Source organism: Mus caroli, unplaced genomic scaffold, assembly GCF_978045245.1.
Source record: "Mus caroli unplaced genomic scaffold, Mus_caroli_1 scaffold_1, whole genome shotgun sequence".
In the NCBI taxonomy this organism is placed as follows: domain Eukaryota; kingdom Metazoa; phylum Chordata; class Mammalia; order Rodentia; family Muridae; genus Mus; species Mus caroli.
Genome location: NW_028227256.1, coordinates 77,546,094 through 77,572,943, shown reverse-complemented (window position 1 = coordinate 77,572,943; position 26,850 = coordinate 77,546,094). Strand labels below are relative to the sequence as shown.

The window sequence follows — 26,850 nt, the reverse complement described above, 5'->3', positions numbered from 1 at the left end:
AGGTGGGAGTGGGGTGGGGATGGGGAAGGGGAAGGGGTGGGGAGAAAGTCTTTTCCTGAAACCTGAAGTCATTTTTTTTTTCCTGTTGCAATTGAAGTTGTAAACGTTGCTTTAGCTGAGACCCTTTGGGAATTCTAGTGTTTGCCTTCCCAAATCTCAGTCCTCTGATCTGTCAGTCTGCCAGTTTTAGCTACTGACTCCTGACCTTGAAGCTGGCAAAAATCTAGAGTCATCAGTAGAAGCAACAGAATAGGCAGATGTCCCATGGACAGAAAGTCAGACCTCTCTCACCCCTCCAGTGTCTAGGGAAATGGTTGGAACAGCGTTTCAGCTGTCTATGTTTTCCATATCACAGGCCACCTTCTAACAGTTCAGGATTGCACAGGTATTCAAAATCAGCTACTTGGGTTTGAATGTTTATCAAATAATTTTTCAACATTAATTTTTTTATAAAGAACGAGGGGACCTTTGCCAGCTATGTTTGAAGGAAATATACCTTCCTGAGACATACCTCTAAGAACAATTTCCTTTTACATTCATCTATTCGTTCAGCAGCAAATACAGTCATCCCCTTCCTCAAGGCCAGACAATGTGTCAAAAGCTGGACGTGCATTGCTGTATGCCCTGAGAGCCCAATGTCAATTAGGAAGGTAGACAAGCAAACAGGAAGTGCCTGTTTGACATGAACAGAGCTGAGAAGTGGATCCTGGACACTGGCTTCTGCAAACCTATAGCCCTCTATGATGGATAATGAGCTGTTGATGATCATCCTTCCATGAGAACAAGAGCTATGCCCGTATTGGATATCAGATAGTCGTGAACTTAGTCGTTATTCTTAGATTTCCCTACCCCATCCACGGGAAAACAACATTAAGACATTTGTCCATAATTTTTCACAAGTAGTGAATATTTTAGTCAAAAATTATTTTTCTTCCATTTTCTGTGTGTGTGTGTGTGTGTGTGTGTGTGTGTGTGTGTGTGTGATGCATATGTAGGTATCTGTTACACATGTATTGGGGAATCTAAATGCACTTGTGTCCCCATGCATATGGAGGCTGAAGAGAGAATCATTTTGATCAAATTTCTACCTTTTTCAGTGAGGCAGAGTCTCTCAGACAATCTCAGAGATCACAGATGTGGGTATTCTCATTAGCCAGTTTAATCAAAAGGACCTTAACCCCATCTTCTGGGACGAGAATTACAGAAAGGCTTCTAAGCCCTGGCTTCTATGGATTGAAATCTCCTATCCTCTCACTTGTTTCCAAATGCTTAACCACTGAGCCATCTCCCAAAACCCTCAAAAACAATGTAAAAAAAAAAAGTGTTGTTTCTTCTTGGACTCAGTAGTCTTACAATCCTCAAAATCAGTTCATTTGTAGGTAAACTGTGCCATCAGAAGAAACGGATAGCGTGGGTTCTTCTCGCTCAGCTCATCTTGTATTCTGAGACCACATTTATTCCACAGGGTCAGAAGGAGACATGTTCCTGTCTCTTCAAAGAGAATGAATTATAAGGAATTTCTCACTTAGTTATCTACAGATAATAGAATCTTCTTTTTCCTTGGCTTCAAACCAGACACATTTATAACGGCTAAAGCCCACTGGGCTCTCATGGAATAGAAATGATGGCTCAGGTGTTATTTTTAGTCCTGCAAACTCCAGCTTTTCAAAGGTTTTAAAACTGAGTAATTAAGTTACATATAACTAGCATATACCCTACAGTCTTTGAAGACATATTAATGTGGGTGCTTTTAAAGAGCTGTAATTGGGGAGTACTATGTTCAATTTCTGTCACAATAACACTGCAGAGTGTCAGACATCTGCAAACAAGATGGTATAGGAACATGTAGTGACATATTTAGGTACCTGTGTGTGCCATATGGTGTCACCTGGGCTACATTTAAAGACTTACAGAAGGCATAAAATGATAATGAAAGGTCTAAAAATTGTCAAACATCACTCAAAATGTTGTGTTCTACTTAAGACTACCACAAGAGGGCATTCTTCCTCCAACTTATATGCAAACAAATTCTTCCTTTGATTTGTCCATGTAAAAAATACGTGAGCAGGGGGAGGAGGGAGGGGATAGGGGGTCTTTGGAGGGGAAACCAGGAAAGGGGATAACACTTGAAATGTAAATAAAGAAAATGCCTAATAAAAGAAAAAGAAAAAATATGTGTAGGATATGTGTTGACATTCCTTTGCCTGGCTGGAGGAATGTTTATGCTGTTGTCTGATTATGACACAATATTCTCTGCTCATTACTCTCTCTCTTTCTCGTTTGACCTTCATAGGTTGCTAATTAATGGCTTCAGACAAATAAAGACAGGAACTTTTTTTTCCCCTTAGTATGTGGCTTTTTTTGTCTGCCTGTGATTTGTCACTGAAGTTCTCTACTAAAGCCAGTGGTTTTTCTGTGTGTCTCCCCTAGGGATTCTTTGAGGAGGAGGAAGGTAAAGAGTATATCTACAAAGAGCCTAAGCTGACAGGGCTCTCAGAGATCTCCCAAAGGCTTCTCAAGCTCTATGCAGACAAATTTGGAGCAGACAACGTGAAGATAATTCAAGACTCCAACAAGGTAGGCGAACAAACAGTGTTCACACAGTGTGACTTGACAGTGTTCACACAGTGTGACTTGACAGTGTTCACACAGCATTCACACAGTGTGACTTGACTAGGTTCTTCCTATTTCTACCCACTGTTTTTAATTTCCTAGCTGATCATGCGAAATGAACTAGCCAAAGTGTTTGAGATATTTTGCATGTTGATTGGCTGGTGAGGTTTTGGATTTGTTTTATGTTTGTATCTACATGAATTTATGAACACCATGATTATGCATGTATTCACAGAGGTCAGGAGAGGGCATTGGATCCTCAGGACTCTGGACTTACAGGTGATTGTAAACCACCATGTGGGTGCTGCTAACCCAACCCAAGAGTAGTAAGAACTGTTAACCACTAGGCCACCTCTTCAGCACAATTATAGGTTTTTACTTGAGTAATATTTATATCATTTTTAGAAACAACTTAGCAAGTCTTCTGCTTTTCCCATAGATCATATGCTTTTAAATAGCAGTTAAAATGTTGAAATAGCTGAGCTCAGAAGGAGGGCTGGAGGAAAAGCAAGACATCTGTTTACCCAGTTCAGGGGGCCTTTGTGAACCCCACCATTCTGAGAGCTGTCCTCTAATAGAACCCAAATTGCTATCACATGGTATTCATTTGAGAGAATCCACTGAAGCTCTTCTTGGATCTTCTCATCAAACTATTGCCAACCTTCACATACATTATCATTCTCCAGCCAACCTCTAGCAAGCATCTACTAACATGTCACACCCAGATCTAGGCCTCGAGACACAGAACCCCTTCTTCTAGATCTCTCAGTTCATATGCATGGCTGCATCACATGCAGCCATGTGAGTGGCTGATTAAACAGAATGCAATGGAGCAACATGAGAACAATCATACAGCAATGCAGGAGAAGCCCAGGGCAGGTACCTATTGGCAGCTCTGTCTGTTTGGCTTATGCTACCCAGAGGGAGTGATCTTTGAGCTGACAAGTTCAGGATAAGATATGTTGCTGAAAGTCATGGACATTCATAGGAGCCCAACTCATGCTGATAGGAAGGACCATTTGTGTTCAGAAAGTCAGGTCTTTGAAAGACAGACTGGACAAAAGTATGACCAAGAGGGAAAGTTGGTTTGTGACCAATGGCACAGAGTTCTACTAAGCCACCAAAAGAAGTCATTTTTCTTTCCTGCTTTCTTTTACAAAGCTGATATTGGGGAAATTTGACACAAAATTCATGGATCTGGGTATAAGTAATTACAAATATATCAATCACTCTTAGCTTGAAAGATACGGTTGCCTTCTTTATTAAAGCTGGCAGAATTATTATCGTAGTGACCCATACAGATGAAAAAATAAACACAAGGATGGGAAAAAAGGAAAGATTTAATATCAAAATAGCTTGGGTCTTCATTCCTCTCTACTACCACGTATCAGCTGGTGATCATTACTAACCCATCCAGAACCTCTATTTTAATATGTAAAATTATTACAGTTATGACTGCCCTACCATGTAAATATTAATAACATTATAGAACATATCCAAAAGGTTCCTGAAATCTCTAGAACTGGATAGGAAGTAGACAGATACAAAGACTGAGAAAATTAGAAGCAGGTCCAAAATTCAAGATTTCTTCAACACTCAGAGAACCATCCTCCCCAAGCTCAAAGGGGAGCCAGCAATGTTTCCTCAGAGCTCCTTGAGCTGTCCAGGCCGTTGCCTTCCTATTAGTAGCCCTAGGAACCAAAGTAGAGCTGGCAAAGAAGTTGGGCAAAATGGTTTATTGCTGATAAAGGATTTGAGATACGGCCATTACAAAACCTTGAAGCTAGGGAGTTGGCCAGCTAAAGATAAAGCTAGTTAAAGCAAACCCCACAGGCATTGTAATCTGAGCTCACATTCTCAGAAACCCATGTAAATGCCAGCTGGGCATGGTGGTCCACCTGCAATGTCTACCTTCCAAGGCAGGGGCCCAGGATTCCCTAGAGTAAACTGAAAAATAAGACTAATGTCATCTATCATGGGTAAGCTCTGAGAGACATAGGTTTGACTGAGAGACCTTGCTTCAGTGTATAAGGTAAAAAATTTAAGACGATGGTTCCCAGGCCTTCCTATCTGCATGCACACCCATAAATGTGCACATGGAAAACACACATATACATACATGCAACATATGTATACACACACACACACACACACACACACACACGAAAAATGAAAACATTTGCAGTCATTTAACTGGCAGTCAGGTAATTAGCCAGGGAGACAAGGAGCCTTCCTCTACATCTCTACATTACCAGTCCAAAGCCAAGGACACCAATCTAGGAACATAGCTACCCCCACAGAGGAACGAAGAGGTTTATTTCCACTTTGAAGAAATTTTCACTCTACACAGGGTGACTCGCTACAGAAAGGATAAAAGTTTAAGCAATGGCCTAGGCAGGAATCTGTGTTGAAAATAGACACAAGGCAGTCTAGCCCTGGTATGGTGAGCTGAGCTAGCTCTAGCCATGTTGCTACCAGAGCCTGTTCCTTACCTGCTGTCAGTCACTTGGTCTTCTGTGGTCTAAAGAACACAAGTGCCTTTTCTCCACCAGGAGGCAGCAAGGTAACTCATAAATCAACTGCAGCTCACTACACTCTCTCTCTCTCTCTCTCTCTCTCTATATATATATATATATATATATACATACATATATTCACACACATATCCTTAATGTATTGACATAGGTAAACCCCAAGGATCTGGACCCCAAATATGCCTATATTCAGGTGACCTATGTCACACCATTCTTTGAAGAAAAGGAAATCGAGGACCGAAAAACAGACTTTGAAATGCATCACAACATCAATCGCTTTGTCTTTGAGACACCCTTCACTCTGTCAGGCAAGAAGCATGGAGGAGTGGCTGAGCAGTGCAAGCGGAGGACAGTCCTGACCAGTAAGTGCAGAGGCCAGCTGCCTGGAAAGCTTCCCCACCTCGGGCTAAGACAGTCTTGTAGTCTGGGTTAGAGTTAGTCATGTGTTGCTGCAGGGGTGAGGGAGACAGCTCAGTTAGTAATAAGATGCTTGTTGTATAAGCATGAAGACCTAAGTTTCATCCTAGCACCCACCAAAGAAAGCAAGGATACATGCATGTATTGATAATCCCAGCACTGGGCAGGCAGCCGGGGGAAGAGGGTGTTGGGGGGGAGGGATCCCTAGCAATCATTGGCCAGCCAGCTTAACATAATCAGGGAGCCCCAAGTCACTATCTCAAAAAAGGCTCTGTCTCAAAAACAAGGTAGTGGACTGATGAGGAGCAATCCTCATGTTGACATCTGACCCCTGTACACACATGTGCACGTGCACAAGTGCACCTGTACATAGGTCCACACATAGGAAGCTACTTTAATCCTGCAGATAAGCTGACCTGGAGTTCTTTGAAGGAACCCCTCATTATGTTCTGCTAAAAGGAAGCCTCTTAGCCAGCTGTGGTGATGAACACCTCTAATTCCAGTAGTGGAAGGAGCTGAAGTTCAAAGCAAACCTGGGCTACATAGCCATATTCCATGTCAAAATGACAATAAAAGCAGGGGGCGCTGTGAGAAGATACTGTCAATAGAACTAGTTTGACATCCTCCCTCTTGAGCTGGGATAATCACAAATATCATGGTGTCCTGCCACGACAAAGACACCTTCACTAAAATCTCCCCTCCTCTCCATGAACCCTCTGTTGCCTGTTTCTGAGTTAGCAGCTATCGCTATGATCAGCTTTAGGGTAAAATTTTTAAAAATTAAAAACCCACATTAGGGTTCCAGCTCTTCTCTAAATGAAAGTAGGCCTTGATCTGCAATACCTAATTCTATGCTGGCTGCATCTTTTGTATGAAACAGTTATCTCTTCTGTGAAATAGTCATCCTTTCCTTGTTTTTAACAGACACTGAATGCTGACTAGCAGTTGGGCTGCTTCAGAGTCCTGGCAATCCATATAAATAAAACACAACTTTGCCCTCACAGTGTTCACAGTGGGGTAGGACAAAGACCCAAGTAAAGGAAGAACTTCCAGGGAAGGCTGCATAAACAAATAAATGTTTTAAAATATAGAGGCATGGTCTAGGATACTAAAGCCCTCCGAGAAATGTGTGAAGCTTCTCTGGAGGGAGACTCTCAGCTATATTAAGAATCTTCCTTCCAGTTTTGAGTTGAACCACCAAGGATCACACGGACATAAAAATCTGAAAAGCATTTGCCTTCAGAAAGTTGACCCGGAGAGTTGTGGATAAGACACATCTAGAGTAAAACTCCTATATCCTATTCTATATTGAGAATTCTTTTTAAAAAGCTTTATTATTTTATTTATTTACATTTCAAAAGTTGTTCCCCTTCTTAATGCCCCCTCCCTGAGTTCTTCACCCCATATCCCCCACCTCTGAGAGGGTGCTCCTCCACCCACCCAACCACCCACCCCTTCTTCACCCCCACCAGCATCCCTCTTTCCTGCGCATCAAGTTTCCACATGATTAAGCGCATCCTCACCCACTGAGGCCACACAGGGACGTCCTCTGCTACACATGTGCCCGGGGCCACGAACCAGCCCATGGAAGTTCATGAAGATTTTATTACAGTGACCAGTTTCAGTGCATGCTGTAATCCTTTCAGGGTTTGGCTACTCCGCCTGTCTTAGCACAACCTCGAGAAGGTTGATATGAGCTATCGAAGGTGAAAATGCACTCAGGGAGAAGTAGCCGGGGATAAAACTAAGAAACATAAGACAAGATGACACCTAGGCTAAAAATAACTCAGATCCACGGACACCACACAGACAGAATGTGATATGTTCCCAAAAACAATAGGAAATCCTGAAGACCTTCAGGGGAACCTGGGCCTTCTCTTTGCCCCTTTAAATCTCTTTGTGTGTCCTTTGTGTGCAGCAAGCCACTTGTTCCCCTACGTAAAGAAGAGGATCCAGGTCATCAGCCAGTCAAGCACAGAGCTGAATCCTATCGAGGTGGCAATTGATGAGATGTCCAGGAAGGTCTCTGAGCTTAATCAGCTGTGCACCACAGAGGAGGTGGACATGATCCGCCTACAGCTCAAACTCCAGGGCAGTGTCAGCGTGAAGGTCAGTAAGCAACCCCCAGAGCTCAGACTCACACAGCTGGTGAAACTTGCTATCAAACGCTCAGGAAATCTGTTGTCTGTAATCTTTTTACTATAGTGTATATGAGAAACACTCTGGCTATTTGTGTAACTGTCTGTATTAGTCACTTTCCTCATTTCTGTGAACGAATATGTCCAAATACCTCAGAGTAAACTACTTAAGAGAGGGAGGGCTTGTTCTGGGTCACTGTTTACGAGTACTGTCAATCAAGCTGAGGACGGTATACTGGCAGGAACATGAAGTGGCTGGTCACAATGTGCCCCCAATCAAGAAAAAGAGAGAGATGAATGCTGGTGTTGAACTCAGTCCTATCCAGATGTGGAATAATGCTACCTACACGTACAGTGCATCTTCCCATCCCTGTTAAATTAATCTTGAAAACCCCTCACAGACATACCCAGAAATTGACTTTCTAAGAGATAGTGTATTCTGTCAATTGACAACATTGACCATCTAAGGCTTTTATCTCCATCTTTAGAATTAGATTGTCAACATGGATGAAGGAAATGGTCATAAGACCCCACTTCTAGTTGAAGTGTTGTAGTAGGTCACCCAAGCCCTATGGTGAGCCCCAAGCCCATGTATACACATGGGGAACACTAATCAGGTTCAAGAGGTTGTTGAGGGTTTGGGGGTGGTGTGTATATGTGAGTGTATATGTATGAATGTGTGTATAAGTGTGTGTGTATTGAGAGTGTGTGTGTATATGTGTGTGTGTATGTGTGTATGATGCACAAAACAATAATAAATATAGAAGAGGTCATTAATTCCAGAGGGAGTGGGGGAGACTGGGGAGGAATTGGAAGTGTGGACAAAATGATAATACAGTGTAATTATTTCTAAAATTCTCCAGGAATAAAATTTTAAATCTAAATTTTAAAAAAGAAGTAAGAGGGAACCTTAAGGGGAAAAAACAAAAACTTCAGTAGAAGAAGAAGATAGATATGGTGGAAGTGGGGTGAAATGACTAGAATTCATTATATAAATGATTTAAACCATCATCAAATTTTAAAACATCCAGAGAAATACTAAATTTGGCTTCAAGAAAATGTCTTCTCCCTAAACCTCCCATATCATATACCCCAGCAAATAAACCAATTAATGCATTTTGCACTCTATACAAACCTGTTGTAAAAACTTTATTCATTACAAAATATTTTTGTAAAGAAAGAACATTTAATAGTTGAAAATGTGCATTAGTGCTTATGGACTGTGAGAGCTATGACAGCGACATAGGGAATGGACAGCGGGCGAAGGAGAGAATAAAATGAAGGTTCCAATGTGTCAGAACCACTGAGGAACACTGCTGGCCCCAGTGGTTGGTAGAGGCACTCATCACACTTGGTTGAACATCCACCCCTAAAACTAAAGGTGCTAGCACAGGAGGGCTGGCGGGAACAAAGAAAGCGAGGGCCCACTAACAAGGGACAGGCCTGGCCTGGCCTGGCCTGAGTGCTCTGAGCAGGAGGATGGGGTTGGATCCCAACATGTCCCTCCTTGTGGGGAGGAAGGTGAAGTGACTCATGTGACCTACTAATCTTAAAAGTCAAAATAAGCATGGAAAGCCCATAATGAGCAAAGTAGTAACAGCTTTGAGCTGGTAAGATGCCTCAGTAAGTAACGGCATTTGTTGTGCAAAGATAAGGACCTGCACTCAAATAACAATAATAATAATAATGACAATGATGATGGTGTGGCTGCATGCATGCCTGTAACTCCAGTGCTATGGGAGGGGGGCAGGAGATAAAGATGGGGTAGGGGGGCTTGCTGGTTATCAGGCAAGATCCAGGTTTAGTGAGAAGCCTTCTCAAAGGAAAAAGAGAATAGTAGAACAGGGCACCTGTTGTACTCCTCTGGCTTCTGTCTATGCACATAAGCACACATCCAAATATGCACAGACAGGGGGTGGCAAAGAGGAGAGAGAAAGGAAGGAAAGGAAGGGCTGTAAAATGGCCCAACAGGTAAAGGCACTTGCTGCCAAGCCTGAAGACCAGAGTTCAATCCCTGGAACCTACAGAGCTCAAGATACCTGACTCCCACAAGTTGTCCTCTGACCTCTTTATGTGCATCCTGGCACTTATGCTAACTCACACACACATACACACACACACACACACAAACACACAACACAAAACATACAATACATAATATACGCACACCATAAAAAAGTAAATAAATATATAAATAAATATGTCAAAACCAGATTTTTTTTGTTTTTTTGTTTTTTTTTTAATTTTTAATATTTTTATTACATATTTTCCTCAATTACATTTCCAATGCTATCCCAAAAGTCCCCCATAGCGCCCCCCACTTCCCTACCCACCGATTCCCATTCTTTTGGCCCTGGCATTCCCCTATATTAGGGCATATAAAGTTTGCAAGTCCAATGGGCCTCTCTTTCCAGTGATGGCCGACTAGGCCATCTTTCAATACATATGCAGCTAGAGACAAGAGCTCCGGGGTTCTGGTTAGTATATCATGTTGTTCCAACAATAGGGTTGCAGATCCCTTTAGCTCCTTGGGTACTTTCTCTAGCTTCTCCATTGGGAGCCCTGTGATACATCCAATAGCTGACTGTGAGCATCCACTCCTGTGTTTGCTAGGCCCCGGCATCGTCTCACAAGAGACAGCTATATTTGGGTCCTTTCAGCAAAATCTTGCTAGTGTATGCAATGGTGTCAGCGTTTAGAAGCTGATTATGGGATGGATCCCTGGATACGGCAGTCTCTAAATGGTCCATCCTTTCATCACAGCTACGAACTTTGTCTCTGTAACTCCTTCCCTGGGTGTTTTGTTCCCAATTCTAAGAAGGGGCACAGTGTCCACACTTTGGTCTTCATTCTTCTTGAGTTTCATGCGTTTAGCAAATTGTATCTTATATCTTGGGTATCCTAAGTTTTGGGCTAATATCCACTTATCAGTGAATACATATTGTGTGAGTTCTTTTGTGATTGTGTTACCTCACTCAAGATGATGCCCTCCAGGTCCATCCATTTGGCTAGGAATTTCATAAATTCATTCTTTTTAATAGCTGAGTAGTACTCCATTGTGTAAATGTACCATAATTTCTGTATCCATTCCTCTGTTGAGGGACATCTGGGTTCTTTCCAGCTTCTGGCTATTATAAATAGGGCTGCTATGAACATAGTGGAACATGTGTCCTTTTTACCAGTTGGGACATCTTCTGGATATATGCCCAGGAGAGGTATTGCTGGATCCTCCGGTAGTACTATGTCCAATTTTCTGAGGAACCGCCAGACTGATTTCCAGAGTGGTTGTACAAGCTTGCAATCCCACCAACAATGGAGGAGTGTTCCTCTTTCTCCACATCCTCGCCAGCATCTGCTGTCACCTGAATTTTTGATCTTAGCCATTCTGACTGGTGTGAGGTGGAATCTCAGGGTTGTTTTGATTTGCATTTCCCTGATGATTAAGGATGTTGAACATTTTTTCAGATGCTTCTCTGCCATTCGGTATTCCTCAGGTGAGAATTCTTTGTTCAGTTCTGAGCCCCGTTTTTTAATGGGGTTATTTGACTTTCTGGAGTCCATCTTCTTGAGTTCTTTATATATATTGGATATTAGTCCCTTATCTGATTTAGGATAGGTGAAGATCCTTTCCCAATCTGTTGGTGGTTTTTTTGTCTTATTGATGGTGTCTTTTGCCTTGCAGAAGCTTTGCAGTTTCATGAGGTCCCACTTGTCAATTCTCGATCTTACAGCACAAGCCATTGCTGTTCTATTCAAGAATTTTTCCCCTGTGCCCATATCTTCAAGGCTTTTCCCCACTTTCTCCTCTATAAGTTTCAGTGTCTCTGGTTTTATGTGAAGTTCCTTGATCCACTTAGACTTGACCTTAGTACAAGGAGATAGGAATGGATCGATTCATATTCTTCTACATGTTAACAACCAATTGTGCCAGCACCATTTGTTGAAAATGCTGTCTTTCTTCCACTGGATGGTTTTAGCTCCCTTGTCGAAGATCAAGTGATCGTAGGTGTGTGGGTTCATTTCTGGGTCTTCAATTCTATTCCATTGGTCTACTTGTCTGTCACTATACCAGTACCATGCAGTTTTTATCACAATTGTTCTGTAGTAAAGCTTTAGGTCCGGCATGGTGATTCCACCAGAGGTTCTTTTATCCTTGAGAAGAGTTTTTGCTATCCTAGGTTTTTTGTTATTCCAGATGAATTTGCAGATTTCACTTTCTAATTCGTTGAAGAATTGATTTGGAATTTTGATGGGGATTGCATTGAATCTGTAGATTGCTTTTGGCAAGATAGCCATTTTTACAATGTTGATCCTGCCAATCCATGAGCATGGGAGATCTTTCCATCTTCTGAGATCTTCTATAATTTCTTTCTTCAGAGACTTGAAGTTTTTATTATACAGATCTTTCACTTCCTTAGAGTCACGCCAAGATATTTTATATTATTTGTGACTATTGAGAAGGGTGTTGTTTCCCTAATTTCTTTCTCAGCCTGTTTATTCTTTGTGTAGAGAAAGGCCATTGATTTGTTTGAGTTAATTTTATATCCAGCTACTTCACTGAAGCTGTTTATCAGGTTTAGGAGTTCTCTGGTGGAATTTTTAGGGTCACTTATATATACTATCATATCATCTGCAAAAAGTGATATTTTGACTTCATCTTTTCCAATTTGATCTCCTTTTGTTGTCGAATTGCTCTGGCTAGGACTTCAAGTACAATGTTGAATAGGTATGGAGAAAGTGGGCAGCCTTGTCTAGTCCCTGATTTTAGAGGGATTGCTTCAAGCTTCTCACCATTTACTTTGATGTTGGCTACTGGTTTGCTGTAGATTGCTTTTATCATGTTTAGGTATGGGCCTTGAATTCCTGATCTTTCCAAGACTTTTATCATGAATGGGTGTTGGATCTTGTCAAATGCTTTTTCTGCATCTAACGAGATGACCATGTGGTTTTTGTCTTTGAGTTTGTTTATATACTGGATTACGTTGATGGATTTCCGTATATTGAACCATCCCTGCATCCCTGGGATGAAACCTACTTGGTCAGGATGGATGATTGTTTTGATGTGTTCTTGGATTCGTTTAGCAAGAACTTTATTGAGGATTTTTGCATCAATATTCATAAGGGATATTGGTCTGAAGTTTTCTATCTTTGTTGGGTCTTTTTGTGGTTTAGGTATCAGAGTAATTGTGGCTTCATAGAATGAGTTGGGTAGAGTACCTTCTGTTTCTATTTTGTGAAATAGTTTGTGAAGAACTGGGATTAGATCTTCTTTGAAGGTCTGATAGAACTCTGCACTAAACCCATCTGGTCCTGGGCTTTTTTTAGTTGGGAGACTATTAATGACTGCTTCTATTTCTTTGGGGGATATAGGGCTGTTTAGATCATTAACCTGATCTTGATTCAACTTTGGTACCTGGTATCTGTCTAGGAACTTCTCCATTTCATCCAGGTTCTCCAGTTTTGTTGAGTATAGCCTTTGGTAGAAGGATCTGATGGTGTTTTGGATGTCTTCAGGATCTGTTGTTATGTCTCCTTTTTCATTTCTGATTTTGTTAATTAGGATGCTTTCCCTGTGCCCTCTAGTGAGTCTGGCTAAGGGTTTATCTATCTTGTTGATTTTCTCAAAGAACCAGCTCCTTGATTGGTTGATTCTTTGAATAGTTCTTCTTGTTTCCACTTGGTTGATTTCGCCTCTGAGTTTGATTATTTCCTGCCGTCTACTCCTCTTGGGTGAATTTGCTTCCTTTTGTTCTAGAGCTTTTAGTTGCGTTGTCAAGCTGCTAATGTGTGCTCTCTCTAGTTTCCTTTTGGAGGCACTCAGAGCTATGAGTTTTCCTCTTAGAAATGCTTTCATTGTGTCCCATAAGTTTGGGTATGTTGTGGCTTCATTTTCTTTGAACTCTAAAAAGTCCTTAATTTCTTTCTTTATTCCTTCCTTGACCAAGGTATCATTGAGAAGAGTGTTGTTCAGTTTCCACGTGAAGGTTGGCTTTCTATTATTTATTTTCAAAACCAGATTTTTAAAATAATAAAAGAGAAAGAAGGAAATATAAAGTCTTAGATAAAATCAGACCAGTAGCAATGCCTTTCCCTGCTATGTTTGACCTATAACAAAAGGAAGAATCATTGATGCCAGTGCTGATATGCTCAACTCTTGCCCATTTCTCTTTTCTGTGCCCCCACTGGTTGACTCCAAAAGACTGAAATAAATAGATATGTTCATACTGAGCATTAAGGCAAGACAAGTCAGCAGCCCTGGGCAGAGTTGGGTGGAGGATGAGCCTGGAGAATCAAAGGGCATGTAACACCAGTGACTATGCCCACTGTACAAAGCTCAGTGTCCAAGGGCATCTGACTCGGATACAACATTAGCTCCCATCTATCATGGTTTCCTTTCTGCTGCTGCTTTATTAATATTAATATTGACTTTCTATTTATAAATTATTAATTATATAAGTTGTTAAATTTATGATTAATGATTGATAATTAATATTAATAAATTTTGATATTTTCAAGATATTATATAATACCTTGACAAAAAACAACCTCAGAAGGACAGGATTTATTCCAGCGTACAATTCCAGTGTTAGTCCGCCATTGTAGGAAGTCAAGGCAGAAGCTTCCCACAGCTAGTCACACCACATCTACAGTCAAAAGCAGAGAGAAACGAATCCACACATCTTCACTTGCTTGCTTGCTCAGCTTGATTTCTCTCCTCTACACTTCAGGAACGCCTGCCTAGAGAATAGTGCCGCCCACTGTAGGCTGTCTTTCCATGTCAATTCACATATGGAGATAATCCTGACAGAAAAGCCCACAGGCCAACCCAAATGAAGCAATCTTTCATTAAGACCCTTTTGCCAGATGATTCTCACTGTGAGGTTGAAAATTAAAGCTAATCACCACACTTTCCAAACCCATACCCATCTTAATGGGTTATATCACTAAGAGAAATGAACTCCTTCACTCTTGCGCGTGCATGGGAATAGAAGCTGGGGGCAGGGGATATATCTCAGTGGTGGAGCACATACATATCATAGGCAAGGTCCAGGGCTCAGCCTCCAGCACTGCAAAATAAAATAAAATAAAATAAAATAAAATAAAATAAAATAAAATAAAATAAGAAAAAGAAAAAAAGAAAAAAAAAAAGAAAAAGAAAAAACAAATAGCTTGGTCATGCATTCATTCAGCAACTCTGATAAATGCTTCCTTGTCCCAGATCTTGGCAAGGCTTTCAAGTGGCACACAGAGAAACATGAAATGCTGGGGGGTGGGGATGGGGGCAGTGCGTATACCACTACCTCTGTGGAATATCTTTTCCTAACAATTATATGTTTATTTTACTGCTAACAGAAGAAAAAAATCAAATGCTGGATGTCAAAAATTACTAAATTTAACTTCTGTGAAAGTATTTAAGGGAAAGGACCCCCATTTTCCAAGTTGTTTTAGAAAGGGCGCTCAAGAAGTAGGCGAAGGCGGCAGGAGACAAGAGGGGCTGTGTGCTGTGACATTTCCTGGGGACATATGTTCAAACACCTGTTCATCCTAGACAGGGAACCAATGGTAAAAGCTAGTAGCGATCGTATCAAAGCCCAACTTGGCAAACCAGTAAGGTTCTTTGGATTGCTTACTGGAGTGCGCATGAGGAGTTACTCACAGAAGCATGCATGACTCAGATGTCCCCAACACAGGTGACAAGTCACATACACTGAGTCTCTGGAGCTCCCTGCTCAACTTGAGGCAGTCTGCTCCGCAGGTTAGGGTCTCTTTCTTCCTTGCAAGTGTTTGTGCTTAAGAACAACCTACGGGAGGCATCTTGTGAAGCTCTTCAGCTTTCTGGAACTTAACAAGGTTTTGTTTATTTTCTAAGTCTCACCAGCCACCTCTTCCTTTGGGGGTTCGGATGTTTCAATGCAAGGAAGTCGCAGCATCATAAGATGACACATGACTGAATTTGACAAGGGGAACAGAAAAGGCCAAATTCTAGCATATCTAATTAGTGGCTTATTGACCCTTAGAAAAACAAGTTTCAGCAAGAATACAAAGTGGTAGATTACAGTGTAGTGTGAGGGTGCCAGAGTACTATGTGATTGGTTAGAAAACTGACCCTCTCCTTACCATGGAAACGACTCATAAAGAAGAGGAACCAGCCTCAGCCAAATCTCTTCTCCCCATAGGTCAATGCTGGGCCAATGGCTTATGCTCGAGCCTTTCTTGAAGAAACTAATGCAAAAAAGTATCCTGACAACCAAGTTAAGCTATTGAAGGAAATATTCAGGTAAGACTGGAATGTTCCTCTTTTATCTACTTCATACAGAAAGGCATGAATGCCATTCAAGACGGCAGTCTACCTACCTGGCTTAGGACCCCAAGTCACTGAACCCAGTGCCTCTTCCTGTGACTGGATTTTAATTTGCTTAATGTTGTGGTTAAAGGCAATTTGCAGATGCGTGTGGGCAGGCTCTTGATGTGAATGAGCGTCTCATCAAGGAAGACCAGCTGGAGTACCAGGAAGAACTGAGGTCCCATTATAAGGACATGCTCAGTGAACTGTCTGCCATCATGAATGAGCAGGTGAGCCTCCCCTGGTGTGACCCGAAGTTCCTGGCTATTGCTAAAGGACTGCAGAGTCTTTCCTTAGTGCACTGTTCCTGACATCAGCACTGTGGTGTTGAATTTCCCTCTCCCTGTGTACAACAGCCCTTGGCCCAAAGCACAGAAACACCTACAGAAAGAGAATATGAGAACCGAAAGGCTTTCCACAATTTTACAGGTATTTACCCAAGCCATACAGAGTACTGGCTCTCTAGAGTGTGCAGGTCTGGTTAGACACTGAGAAGTATAAGGTGGGCAACCCACCCCAACCCCCATTAAGGCCTGCTGCCACTCCATCAGTCCCTTGAGGAACTTAATGATATGGGGTGGCATTTCACATTTTTTGCCACTAGGGGCTTCTATATCCATGCTCAGAGTGAACCTCAGGATTTCCCATGTTCCCATGGGTCTTTAACCTTGAAACTTCCTTAGCAGATGCTGGACCACAAGCAGAGGTCCACAATTATGAGAAAAGGGAAAAAATAGATAGAGATAAATAAATAGAGAGATAGATAATAGATGATAGATTGGTAGATAATAGCTAGTAGATTAGATAGATAGATAGATAGATAGATAGATAGATAGATAGATAGATAGATAGATAGATAGATAGAAACTTTGGTAACATAATATATGATATATAACAAACTCTACTCCATAATCAAGTCGTTCGTGGTCCTGGTTATATATCCACTGTATTCTGTATGGCTTGCATGAATTGTGACCATTCAAGAATGCCAGTATTTTGGAGGCACTAAAAGCAAGCAGTTGAACATCAAGTGAACTTCCCTAGCCTGCTTAGCAGCATCCATCAACTCTCACACTCTACTTGGGTGGTGATCTGTAGCCCTCCCAGTAACGTGATATCACTGGTTTCATATCGGTTCCCTCTCCTCCCGCTAATGACCTAGTACCACACCACAGAGTAAGGCAAATGCTGGAACTTTCCACCATGCCAGATCACATGTCTGATGCTTTCCTTCTTCCCTGTCTTCTTCTGCCCACTCCTTTTAACACTCCAGAGTAGCTCAAGGAGGAGGGAATGGTAGGCTGACATGATGGAAAGAATAAATCTCTGTAGATAGGATTCCCAACAGAGATTGTGTTAACTGGGGATTTCTGAGAGGTGGTGGGAATTAAACATTTTGGTGGAGCACACATGGCAGACATTATTAAATCTGGGATTTAAATGAGGAGAATGGATATAAATGATGGGAAACCACACTTGTCTCTCACTGTAAGCCACACCTGGCCTTGAACCATCTGGCAAAATATTTTTATCTCTCTCTCTCTCTTTTTTTTTTTCCTGGCAGCTCTGTCGTGGTCCATGTCTATACAGCTTCTGCGCCTCTGTGTCTAGCATTTCCCTCAGTACTGTGAGCAAAAGTGGTACGTCTTTCTCTTTGTACGTCTATCCTGTCCTGCAGCCTTCTGTCCACCCACCTCTCCTCATCACTAGCCCTGTGCCTCAGTCAGCTTTGGTGGCTCAGCTACTGTTACGTCTTCATGGCCACTTGAAAACGTGTCATGTTGACTGCTTAGCTTTCACAAAGAAAACTCATGCTCCTTCCTCTCCTAAATGTATTTGAGCTCCTTCGATTTTTCAATATAAAGACCCAAAATGTTTTCATGATACTTCAAAATATAAAAGAAAAACACAGGCCAGGTGTTGAAGAGGAGAGAAATATAAAATGGTTGTTTTATAAAGGAAACCTTTAACAAGAGAAGGAAAATTTGGCTCTCTGCTTTCTGAAAACCAATCAAAGAGAACAATCTGAAGGACTACACCAATCTCCTTATTCAGTAAAAGAAACATATCTGTTGAAGAGAAAGGTGAATTTCCTGCTAGTCCTTGTCACACAGGTGACTTGATAATGGAGTATTTTCCTTTGTCTGAATGTGAACGTGCATACTACAGAAGAAGAAGCACAGACAACCTTGCCAGCCTAGCTTTGAAAATCAGAAATAATTTGAACCAACTGCCATAGAAACAGAAACACAAAGTTAATTACGCCGTATGCACACACACACACACACACACACACACACACACGGGTCAAGAAAAGTCTTAACTTGAAAATTACCAAAAATAACCATGTTGTTAGGGAGAAACACTCACTATGAGAGGAACCAGGATCATGCCTATAACATACCTGTGGTCTCAGCACTTGAGCGTACAGGAGAACAGGAGCAGTTTGGGATACTCATTGACTACACAGCAAGTTTGAGAGCAGTCTGGGATACATGAGATCCTTTCTCAAAAAGAAAAACAGAATGAGAATAGCTGGAGAGGCCAGTGAGGTGATTTGTTGGCTGAAGACTCTTGCCGGAAGCCCGATGACATGAGTTCAACCATTGGGACCCACATGGTAGAAAGAGGGAACAGCCAGCTTCCACATGCAAGTGTCACGTGTGCATGCATGCCCATACATGCACTCATTTAAAACATAAATACATAAAAACAGAGGAAACAGAGCCAAAACAGAATAATGTTGGTGTATAAAATGGAGATGTGGAAAACAAGTACTTTGAATTGGTAGTGACAAGGAGGCACCCCTTCCTTTAATAGGCAGCCAGAAATTCAGTTTTATAAACAGCCTCAAACCAAATCCATGAAGACCTTTCCTTGGCTGGGGCCAACTCATACAAGCATGCAAATGAAGCATAAATATAAGATGCTCTTTTGGACTGCGTTTCAACTGAGTGAGGATGGCAGCATAATCCAGTCAGCTGTGGCCATGGGGATTCAACTTAAAACACAGAGGCAGGAGCAGAGCCATTCTGTCCTAGTGCCAGAAGAGTGACATGTGAACGGGGCTTGCTGTCAGACTGGAATACACGTTAGACACATAAAGAGCCAAATAACTTATGCAGGATCTTGTGACCTTGCCCGAGGAAGGGTGTAAGGCGAGCATGGGACACTCAGATGCTGAGTGCTCTGGGATAGGACATCAGCACATCAGAGTGTGTGAGGTGAGTGAGGAAAGCATAGCAGAAAACAAACACCAAATCCCTTTTGTACAAAGATAAATTTCAGGGTGGGCCTGCAGTTTCTGTAGGGCTGTGGCTACTGTTTGCATACAGCTATTGTGATGCAGCTGACAAAGTGTCATACAGACATATTGACATTATCCTCAGGTAAGTCAGATTGATTTGCTTGTACTCCCATTAATGCCAAAACTCAGGTGAGTTTTTCAAAGTTTTCCCCTTTAGGGTAGATGTTAGCACTATAAATTATAAATGTTTAGAATGAGATGCTGGAATTAATCAAATACATTTGTAACCACTTAAACATTTATGAATTCATATCTTGCCAGAGTGTGGTGAAGCTACTTTGAACATCCCCATAGCAACCAGCATATGGGCTTTGAAGAAAATACTCTTCAGAACTACTTTGACTAAGATATTTTCCAAACTTACTAACACCCCATTGGGAATGAGTCACTGTTCTGGATTTTAATTCTGTGTTTGAGAATATGAAAACTGATCTCTACTTGTTTTTATGTCTATGTATTGTATCTGTCTTGCTTTAAGATTACGGGCAGGGACGACCCAGCAAAGTGCGGAGTGGAGCGACCCTACACCACCCGTGTAACTAGCAAGGGGACGGCGGCTATACCTGTGGTCTCCATCTCGTCCAGTGCCGAGGTTTGAGAGGAACCCTGGAGCATCCGATGCACCTCGCACAGAACTCTCTAAATGTTTTGCAGCTAATCTCGGGGAAGAAAAAGATAGACTTAATTTATTTGAAGTTTTTACAGTGTTAATCTTGTTTACCTTGCTAGCTTGGGAATTTTGCCAGCCTCTGAATTTGCACATTTTCTATGATTCCTTTGTTTCCTTGAAGTAGTATTGATCAAGCCATGCTAAACATTTGTTCTGAAATTCCAATGAACGTGCAGCTTAAAAGCAAACTGAGTTTGCTCTTGGGTGTAATTTGTTCAATTCCAGGTCCTTGTACACGCATTTTAGAGGTCAAAGTGAATGTTTTTATAACATTTAAGCATATTTCCAATGTAAATAGAAGATTGTAAAATATATGGTTTTTATCACATTTCAAAGAATGTTTTTAGTTGATACTTATGAAAGTACCAAAATTCTATGGGTAACATTTCAGATGTTATATTAAAATATTTGTGTATGTGTAAAAACTGTTGATAAATACTAATCTCTAAAGTTTGTGGACTTCCTTTATTTGTAATATATGTGCTTTTAAGAGCAATGGGATGTGAAATTATAAAAAGTATTTTGCTGTTGATAATATGAATAAAAACAGTTACTTTGCACTTGATTTCCTTTGGGGAGTTGGGTTGGTAGGGTACTCGCCTGCCATGCACAAATGCCCTCAGCCCTGAGTGAGCCAGACATGGCAGTGACACCTACACTCCCAACACTCAGGAGGTGGAGATGGGAGGGTGAGAAAATTTAAGGTCACCTACAGCTACTTAGAAGTGAGGGGGATGGCATAAGTACCTGAGAGGTGGGCGAGTTGCTGCTGTGAGTAGGGTTTCTTGGATAGCAATTGAACCATTCATACTCTGTACTTTGAATGCCTTAACCAAAAGCCAAAGAGGGACCGGAGCCTCAGCCTGGAGAATCCTCTAGGGATGAATTAAACACACTGAGGATTTCTAAATATAGGATATTAGAATGATTTAGGGTCAATACAAACCAGAATCTAGATGACTGTCGCGGCTATCCATACAAATTCTATTTCTGCAGTCCATAAACTGGGGTAGGATTGTACTTTACTCTCTCTTAGGGGGATAGCGGGGACGTGTGATTTGCTAGAACCACTGAAATGGGAAATATAAGCTGCTGACCAAAAGCAGTTTAGGTAGAGTCTGAAAATCCTAAAGCATTCCTAGTCTCCAGGTAACCACATTGAGCTAGACATACACATAGCCCACATAACACCACAGCTCATACTGGGTCACAGAGAAATACAGTCTTGAGAGTTAAGGTGCCTTCCACATGTGCTTTCTGGCTTGCCTCTGTCATCCCCACCCAACCGGTATCAATTAGGAGATGTGGGTGTGTGTGCGTGTGTGTGTGTGTGTGTGTATACTGTATGTGTATGTTGTCTATGTGCCTGTGTGTCTGTGTACCTGGGTGTCTGTGTCTGTGTGTGTATGTGTCTGTGTCTGTATGTGTATGTGACTGTGTGTGTATCCTAACTGGAACTCATATGCTTAAGCAGGCCCCAGGACAGGCAAAATGTTTTGTGTCTGTCTAATTGCAGAGAGTGCAGCACCCCTTTCCAAAACCAACAAGATGCATTTATTTTTGATTCATGCTTCTGAGCCTGGTTAAACCTTCTGGGACAGACACTGGTAAGGCTACCATACAGTACTGGGACCACATGATTCTTACAGTAAGTGTGGGACTGCACTGAGTTCCCTGATAATTTGCTACCCCAAAGCCTTACAAGGGATGGTGCATCAGAAAGTGATGATCTGATTTTGAATTACCAGGACATTAAATCTTATTTTATATTCTTCCTATCTCAACATAAATTGGCCTTATATCAAGTCCTCAAAATAAACTCAGATTTTAAAAACTAGTAGAGAAATCCCCAGTTCTGCAGGGGAAAAAAATGAAAATGAGCCCCAGACACCTAGTTCAGAGTAAATATATCTTACACAGAGAGTGTTAGTCCTGACTTCATCTCTTTACCCACTCATCAGCCCACCCCATGGCTACCTCTCTCTTCATTGTCATTTCAAAGTGCAAAATTCCAAGACTGTAAAGAAATTAGCACACTCCTTCAATTCTGACAGCGGTTGCCTTAGAAACGAGTGCGCTGTCCGAACTTCACACCATGCATTTCTGTCTGTGTTCACACTCACTGACAAGGCAATATCAGTCGAATAGCTGATGGACTTTCTTCATGATGAATGATGGATGGCTCTCTGTAGCACATGATGCTTAAGAGATGGAGACCATGTCATGAGTAAACTGGCTTTCAGAATACCAAATATCGTTCTGCACAAAGATTTCACCATAGTTTCAGATTGACAATTTATTATTTCATATTAGTCAAAGTCAAAAAGCATATATATATATATATATATATATATATATATATATATATCCTAATGTTCCTGTAAGCACCAGAAAATAAAAAAAAAAAATCTGAGAGCAAAGATGACAAAATGATCTCAAGCCAAATTTTTTTTCACTAGGGTTACAGCTGGGCCCCACACCACTGTGCTTACACCAAAGAAGAGAAGACTATGTAAGACATGTGTAATACATGTGATAATAGGATACTTAGTTCAAGATATGATAAAGTGCATTGTATATGATCTGAATAACATTCAAGACCATGCAAGAAGCCTCTTCCCTCCTCCTGTTTTCATGCCCTGTCTGCTTTCCTATGTATTCACTCTATAGAGCCTTCTGATCCCTTATAAACATCCCATCTTGCTTCTCCCAACAAAAAGGTTCCTCTTTCCTTCTTCTAACTACTTAAGTCTATCACATAGGCACCAGGAACCTATCCAATACCTGTATAGCAGGTACTGTATTATTACACCTACAGCCACACTCAGAACTGAGGCCCTCGACTCCTCGGCTACTGCACTCTTACCAAAGTCCTCAAGCCCAGAGCCATGTCACTAAGACAGAGGAAGCTTACTCTCAGGACTGAGGGTGATAATCTTAGCTGTGCCTAGTTCTCCTTGGAGTTCTACATGCCCAAGTCATTAAAAAAAAGAGGGAGATAAAGTGAGGATTTTTCAGGGTGAGATATATATATATACCATTGCCATACATTGGTAATTGACAAGTTGCAACCAATAGTCCCCTAGAAATCGACTGGTCTTGTCACATTGATCCAGAATCAATCAACATCAATGATGGTGATTCTTAAACAATACTCAGAGTCTGGTGATGACTGAGAGCTGTGTGGAAATGAAGGTAAGGAAAGAGGTTTGAAAATATGGGGAAGAGCCAGTGCATGGGAATGGAAGTAAGGAAAGAGGTTTGAAAATTTGGGGAAGAGCCAGGTGGTGGTGGTATATACACTTTTAATCCCAGCACTTGGGAGGCCTTTGAGTTTGCAGCCAGTCTGGTGTACAGAGTAAGATCCAGGACAGCCAAGAAACAGTATCTGTTAGATAGTTAGATAGTTAGATAGTTAGATAGATAGATAGATAGATAGATAGATAGATAGATAGATAGATAGATAGATAGATAGATAACATGGACAAGGTTATTTAGTATTCTAAGTATTTAAGAGAGTGGAAGGGAGCATAAAAAATAGCAAATCTAGTATCTAAGAGCCTCTGTCCCTGCACCCTGGTGGTCCCCTGAAGAAGCACAATCTTCTCCCTGCAGAGAGTTTATCTGCCCAGTGTACAACATGGGAAGAGCTGATGCTCTTGTGGACACAAGAGAGAAGCTGTCACAATTGCTGGACAAGAAAGTAAATTTGAGTTCAGAGCAGAGGCAACTAAAGTGTTCCAGGTGATGCTTGGAGAGTCAGCAAAGAAATTCCCAGGAAAGGGCGACTTGCTTTCATCCTCAGGTGTTCCTGCAACAGAATACATGTTAGAAGAGCTGGTGCTAGGTACGAAATAATCCAGTAGAGAGATGAGAAATCACAAGACTCAACAGACACCACGCTGAGTACCCAAGGCTGATCTTAAAGTCTTAGAAATGAGAGAGATCAAAATATTCCCAAATTTCAATGGAGAAAGTAATGGTTTAAGCTCAAATCATTGGGTAAAGCTTCAAATACAAGCTTGAAATAATACTTGTGTGGAGGATTCTCAGGGAAATCTGTTTACAATCCTATTGCATCAATGGCCTAATGCTAGCATTGAAACAGTCCAACTGGATTCCTAATGTATAAAGGACATGGATGCCTGTGCCATTTGTCTGGCTATAGGTAAACCATGGCTTTTGCAGGACATTTGACTGCCATTAGTCAATTTACTAATACTTATTCCATAGAGAGTGTAGATGAGCAATTTCTAAAGAAATAGTGAATCATGGGAAAGTCTGGAGATTGACTTAGATTCTAGGTTTCTTTGCTGTTTCCTTATTTTGCTTCACTTTTGGACAAGGTTTAGGGAATATGGAAAGTCAGTTTGAAAGCACAGGATGGTCCCACAGAAATATTTCCGAGCAGCAAGCCAAGCCTGGAAGAGAGATCCTTTGGTGTCTCATCTCAGAAAAATTCTCACCAGGTCCATCAAGTTCCACAATGTGGTGGCACACTTTCAGTCTCTTCCTCCCCAAAGGCCATAAAGAAAACATGGATTCCCTTAGACTTACCATATTGGCTGCTGCTTGCTTAGAGATTTGCAAAATGCAACAACCTTTGACTTTAACATCTAGAACTAAACAAGAAACTTTTCCAAAAAAATCATTTACATTAGAATTTTAAGCCTAAGAGTTGCAGATAATGATTTTCAAAAAAATAAAAAAATCATCACCAGTCTTAGGGGGAGGGGTGTTCAGGCTCAGCGACCATGCTTGCCTATATGTGTATGGGGAGGGGTGGTAATGTTGATTCTGTATAGCCACAGCCTTCCTTAAACTTTTATTTACTGCTTCTGTAGAATAACTTTGATTTCTAACTATGCTGAGTCTTTACTTCTTTTTCCCTTTCTCCTCCTCTGCCTCACTATCATTTCTGCCTTGAATGAGTCAGAATCTCAAGAGGCTATGAATAGGTACCACACCCCAAACTCGGGGATTTCCTAACATCATACATTTGGCAAGAAGAGAACAAGATGTCCTTAAAATGCAAAACGTACAAATGAGTGTAGTCCAGTGAATCCATCCAGCAGTTCCCTGCTCCATAGAGGTGCCCTCTCCTACAGCGAAGCATCTGTTTCTGGAGAATACCACAGCAATGTTTTACTCCTCTAATAATAGCCTGTAACTGGCTTTATTCCCATGTATATCATTAAAAGTTGGATTTTCTCAGTAAGGAATACACATAAAAATACATAGAATACACATAGATCTATGTGTGCACATGTAAATACATACTTCACATGAAATTTCCTCACATGGGTTGACTATGTTTTTCCCAAGAGCCATAGACTTTCAAATAAAAATTAATAACACAAGGCAAGAGAAACCTCCATTACAGATATCGACAAGGGTTATCCAAGAAACTCTCAAAACATTATAGGCTTTTGCTGTGGCCCTTGGTTGCCTCCCAGAGGTTGAAGATAAATTCATATTGCAGAAGACACATCTCAGACGTAAAACTTCACAGGATCCAAGCTGGATCAACCTGAAAGTCTCCTCCCTGAGTACTAGCATTCATGGTACCAGTATCCAGATAATGTTGCCCGTGAACTAAAACAATAATGAGCATGCCACAATACCCTTAAAGGGTACAATGTCAGCATACATACCTTGGTGGTAACCAAAAGCTCTCTAATTGGACTTAAGGCCCATTCAACAAAAGGAAAATTACCTGGGGATAGTGTGGTCATGGTCTTGGAGGAGAACTTTCAACCTCTGCAAAATTAGTAACTGCATTCTAAATATTTATTATTGTACTCATAGAGAAGTGTAGCTCTCAATTCTAATATAAAAAACAACAACAAAAGCAAAAGCTTTTCTTTGTAGCAATCAAAAGCTGTTACAGAAAACTACAACTGAGCAAAATATAGAGAACAAGTGATCCTGTGGAGCTCAGCCCGAACTGATACATCTATTACACAACTCCTGCACCTCAGAGAACGTTGAGGGGGAGGGATCGGAAAGGTTTGAAAAGCCAAAGAAACAAGAAGACTGCTATGAGACTATGTCTCCTAAAAATGTCAGGGTACTACACCCATGAACTCTCAACAACATGGTTGAAAAAGGAAAACCAATAGACATGTTAACATGAAAGGAAAAAACCCAAGGATGTCCCAATTCTAGACAAAGAACTACAGGAAACTAAGAAATACTTAGGGAGAAATATCGTCTTCCCCCGAGAAGAGTATCTCAGTTCTTAGTGGTCAGGCTTGAAATAATATACATACGAGTAATATCATGAAAAATGAGTAGGCTGTAGTTACATATTTAGGAGAGTGTGTGTGTGTGTGTGTGTGTGTGTGTGTATGTGTGTGTTGAACAACAAAAAGCCATGAATTCGGAAGAGAGCAAGAGAGTGTACACGGGAGGGGTCAGAGGGAGGAAAGGGAAGGGGAAAATGATATTATATTTTCATTTCAAATAGAAATAAAACTTTTAAGGTTGGATTTTCAAATCAAGTTGTTAATACAATAACAACTTAAATTTGAAATTTAAACTTGAACAATAGGTTTCAAGGCTGCCATAGTTATTATTGATTTTTTTTCCCACTCTGACCAAATGTGCATCTCTTTTTAGTCCTTTCAGCAAATAGTTTAAAAAAAGAGTACTTTTGACTAAGTGCAATTCAGGGCTCTCCTCTGCAGGTCTTAGAAATAGCTCTTGTCTGGAGTGACAGACAACACTCCCACTCTTTCTCACAAGTATCCTTGAGTAATGCAAGGTTGTTACAGGTGGAAGCCTTGCATCGTCTTAACCAGTTCCATCTCCTAACAGATTTCACA

The 26,850-nt window shown here is 41.1% G+C and overlaps 1 protein-coding gene across 10 annotated transcripts in view; it reads left to right on the top strand.

The window, feature by feature from the left end:
- Positions 1-20,545, top strand: part of Dock10 (dedicator of cytokinesis 10) — a 258,799-nt gene extending 238,254 nt beyond the window's left edge. For 7 of the 10 annotated variants that reach the window (XM_085838639.1, XM_085838674.1, XM_085838657.1 and 4 more), the window contains 7 exons: positions 2,431-2,577; positions 5,299-5,509; positions 7,483-7,673; positions 15,880-15,980; positions 16,138-16,276; positions 17,611-17,686; positions 19,832-20,545. In XM_085838639.1, the coding sequence (XP_085694765.1) occupies positions 2,431-2,577; positions 5,299-5,509; positions 7,483-7,673; positions 15,880-15,980; positions 16,138-16,276; positions 17,611-17,686; positions 19,832-19,896 (930 nt within the window). In that variant the 3' untranslated portion in view covers positions 19,897-20,545. The remainder of the gene's footprint in view (positions 1-2,430; positions 2,578-5,298; positions 5,510-7,482; positions 7,674-15,879; positions 15,981-16,137; positions 16,277-17,610; positions 17,687-19,831) is intronic. The other 3 variants (XM_021165780.2, XM_029474682.2, XM_021165793.2) reach the window with 1 other exon arrangement.
- Positions 20,546-26,850: the final 6,305 nt, after the last annotated feature.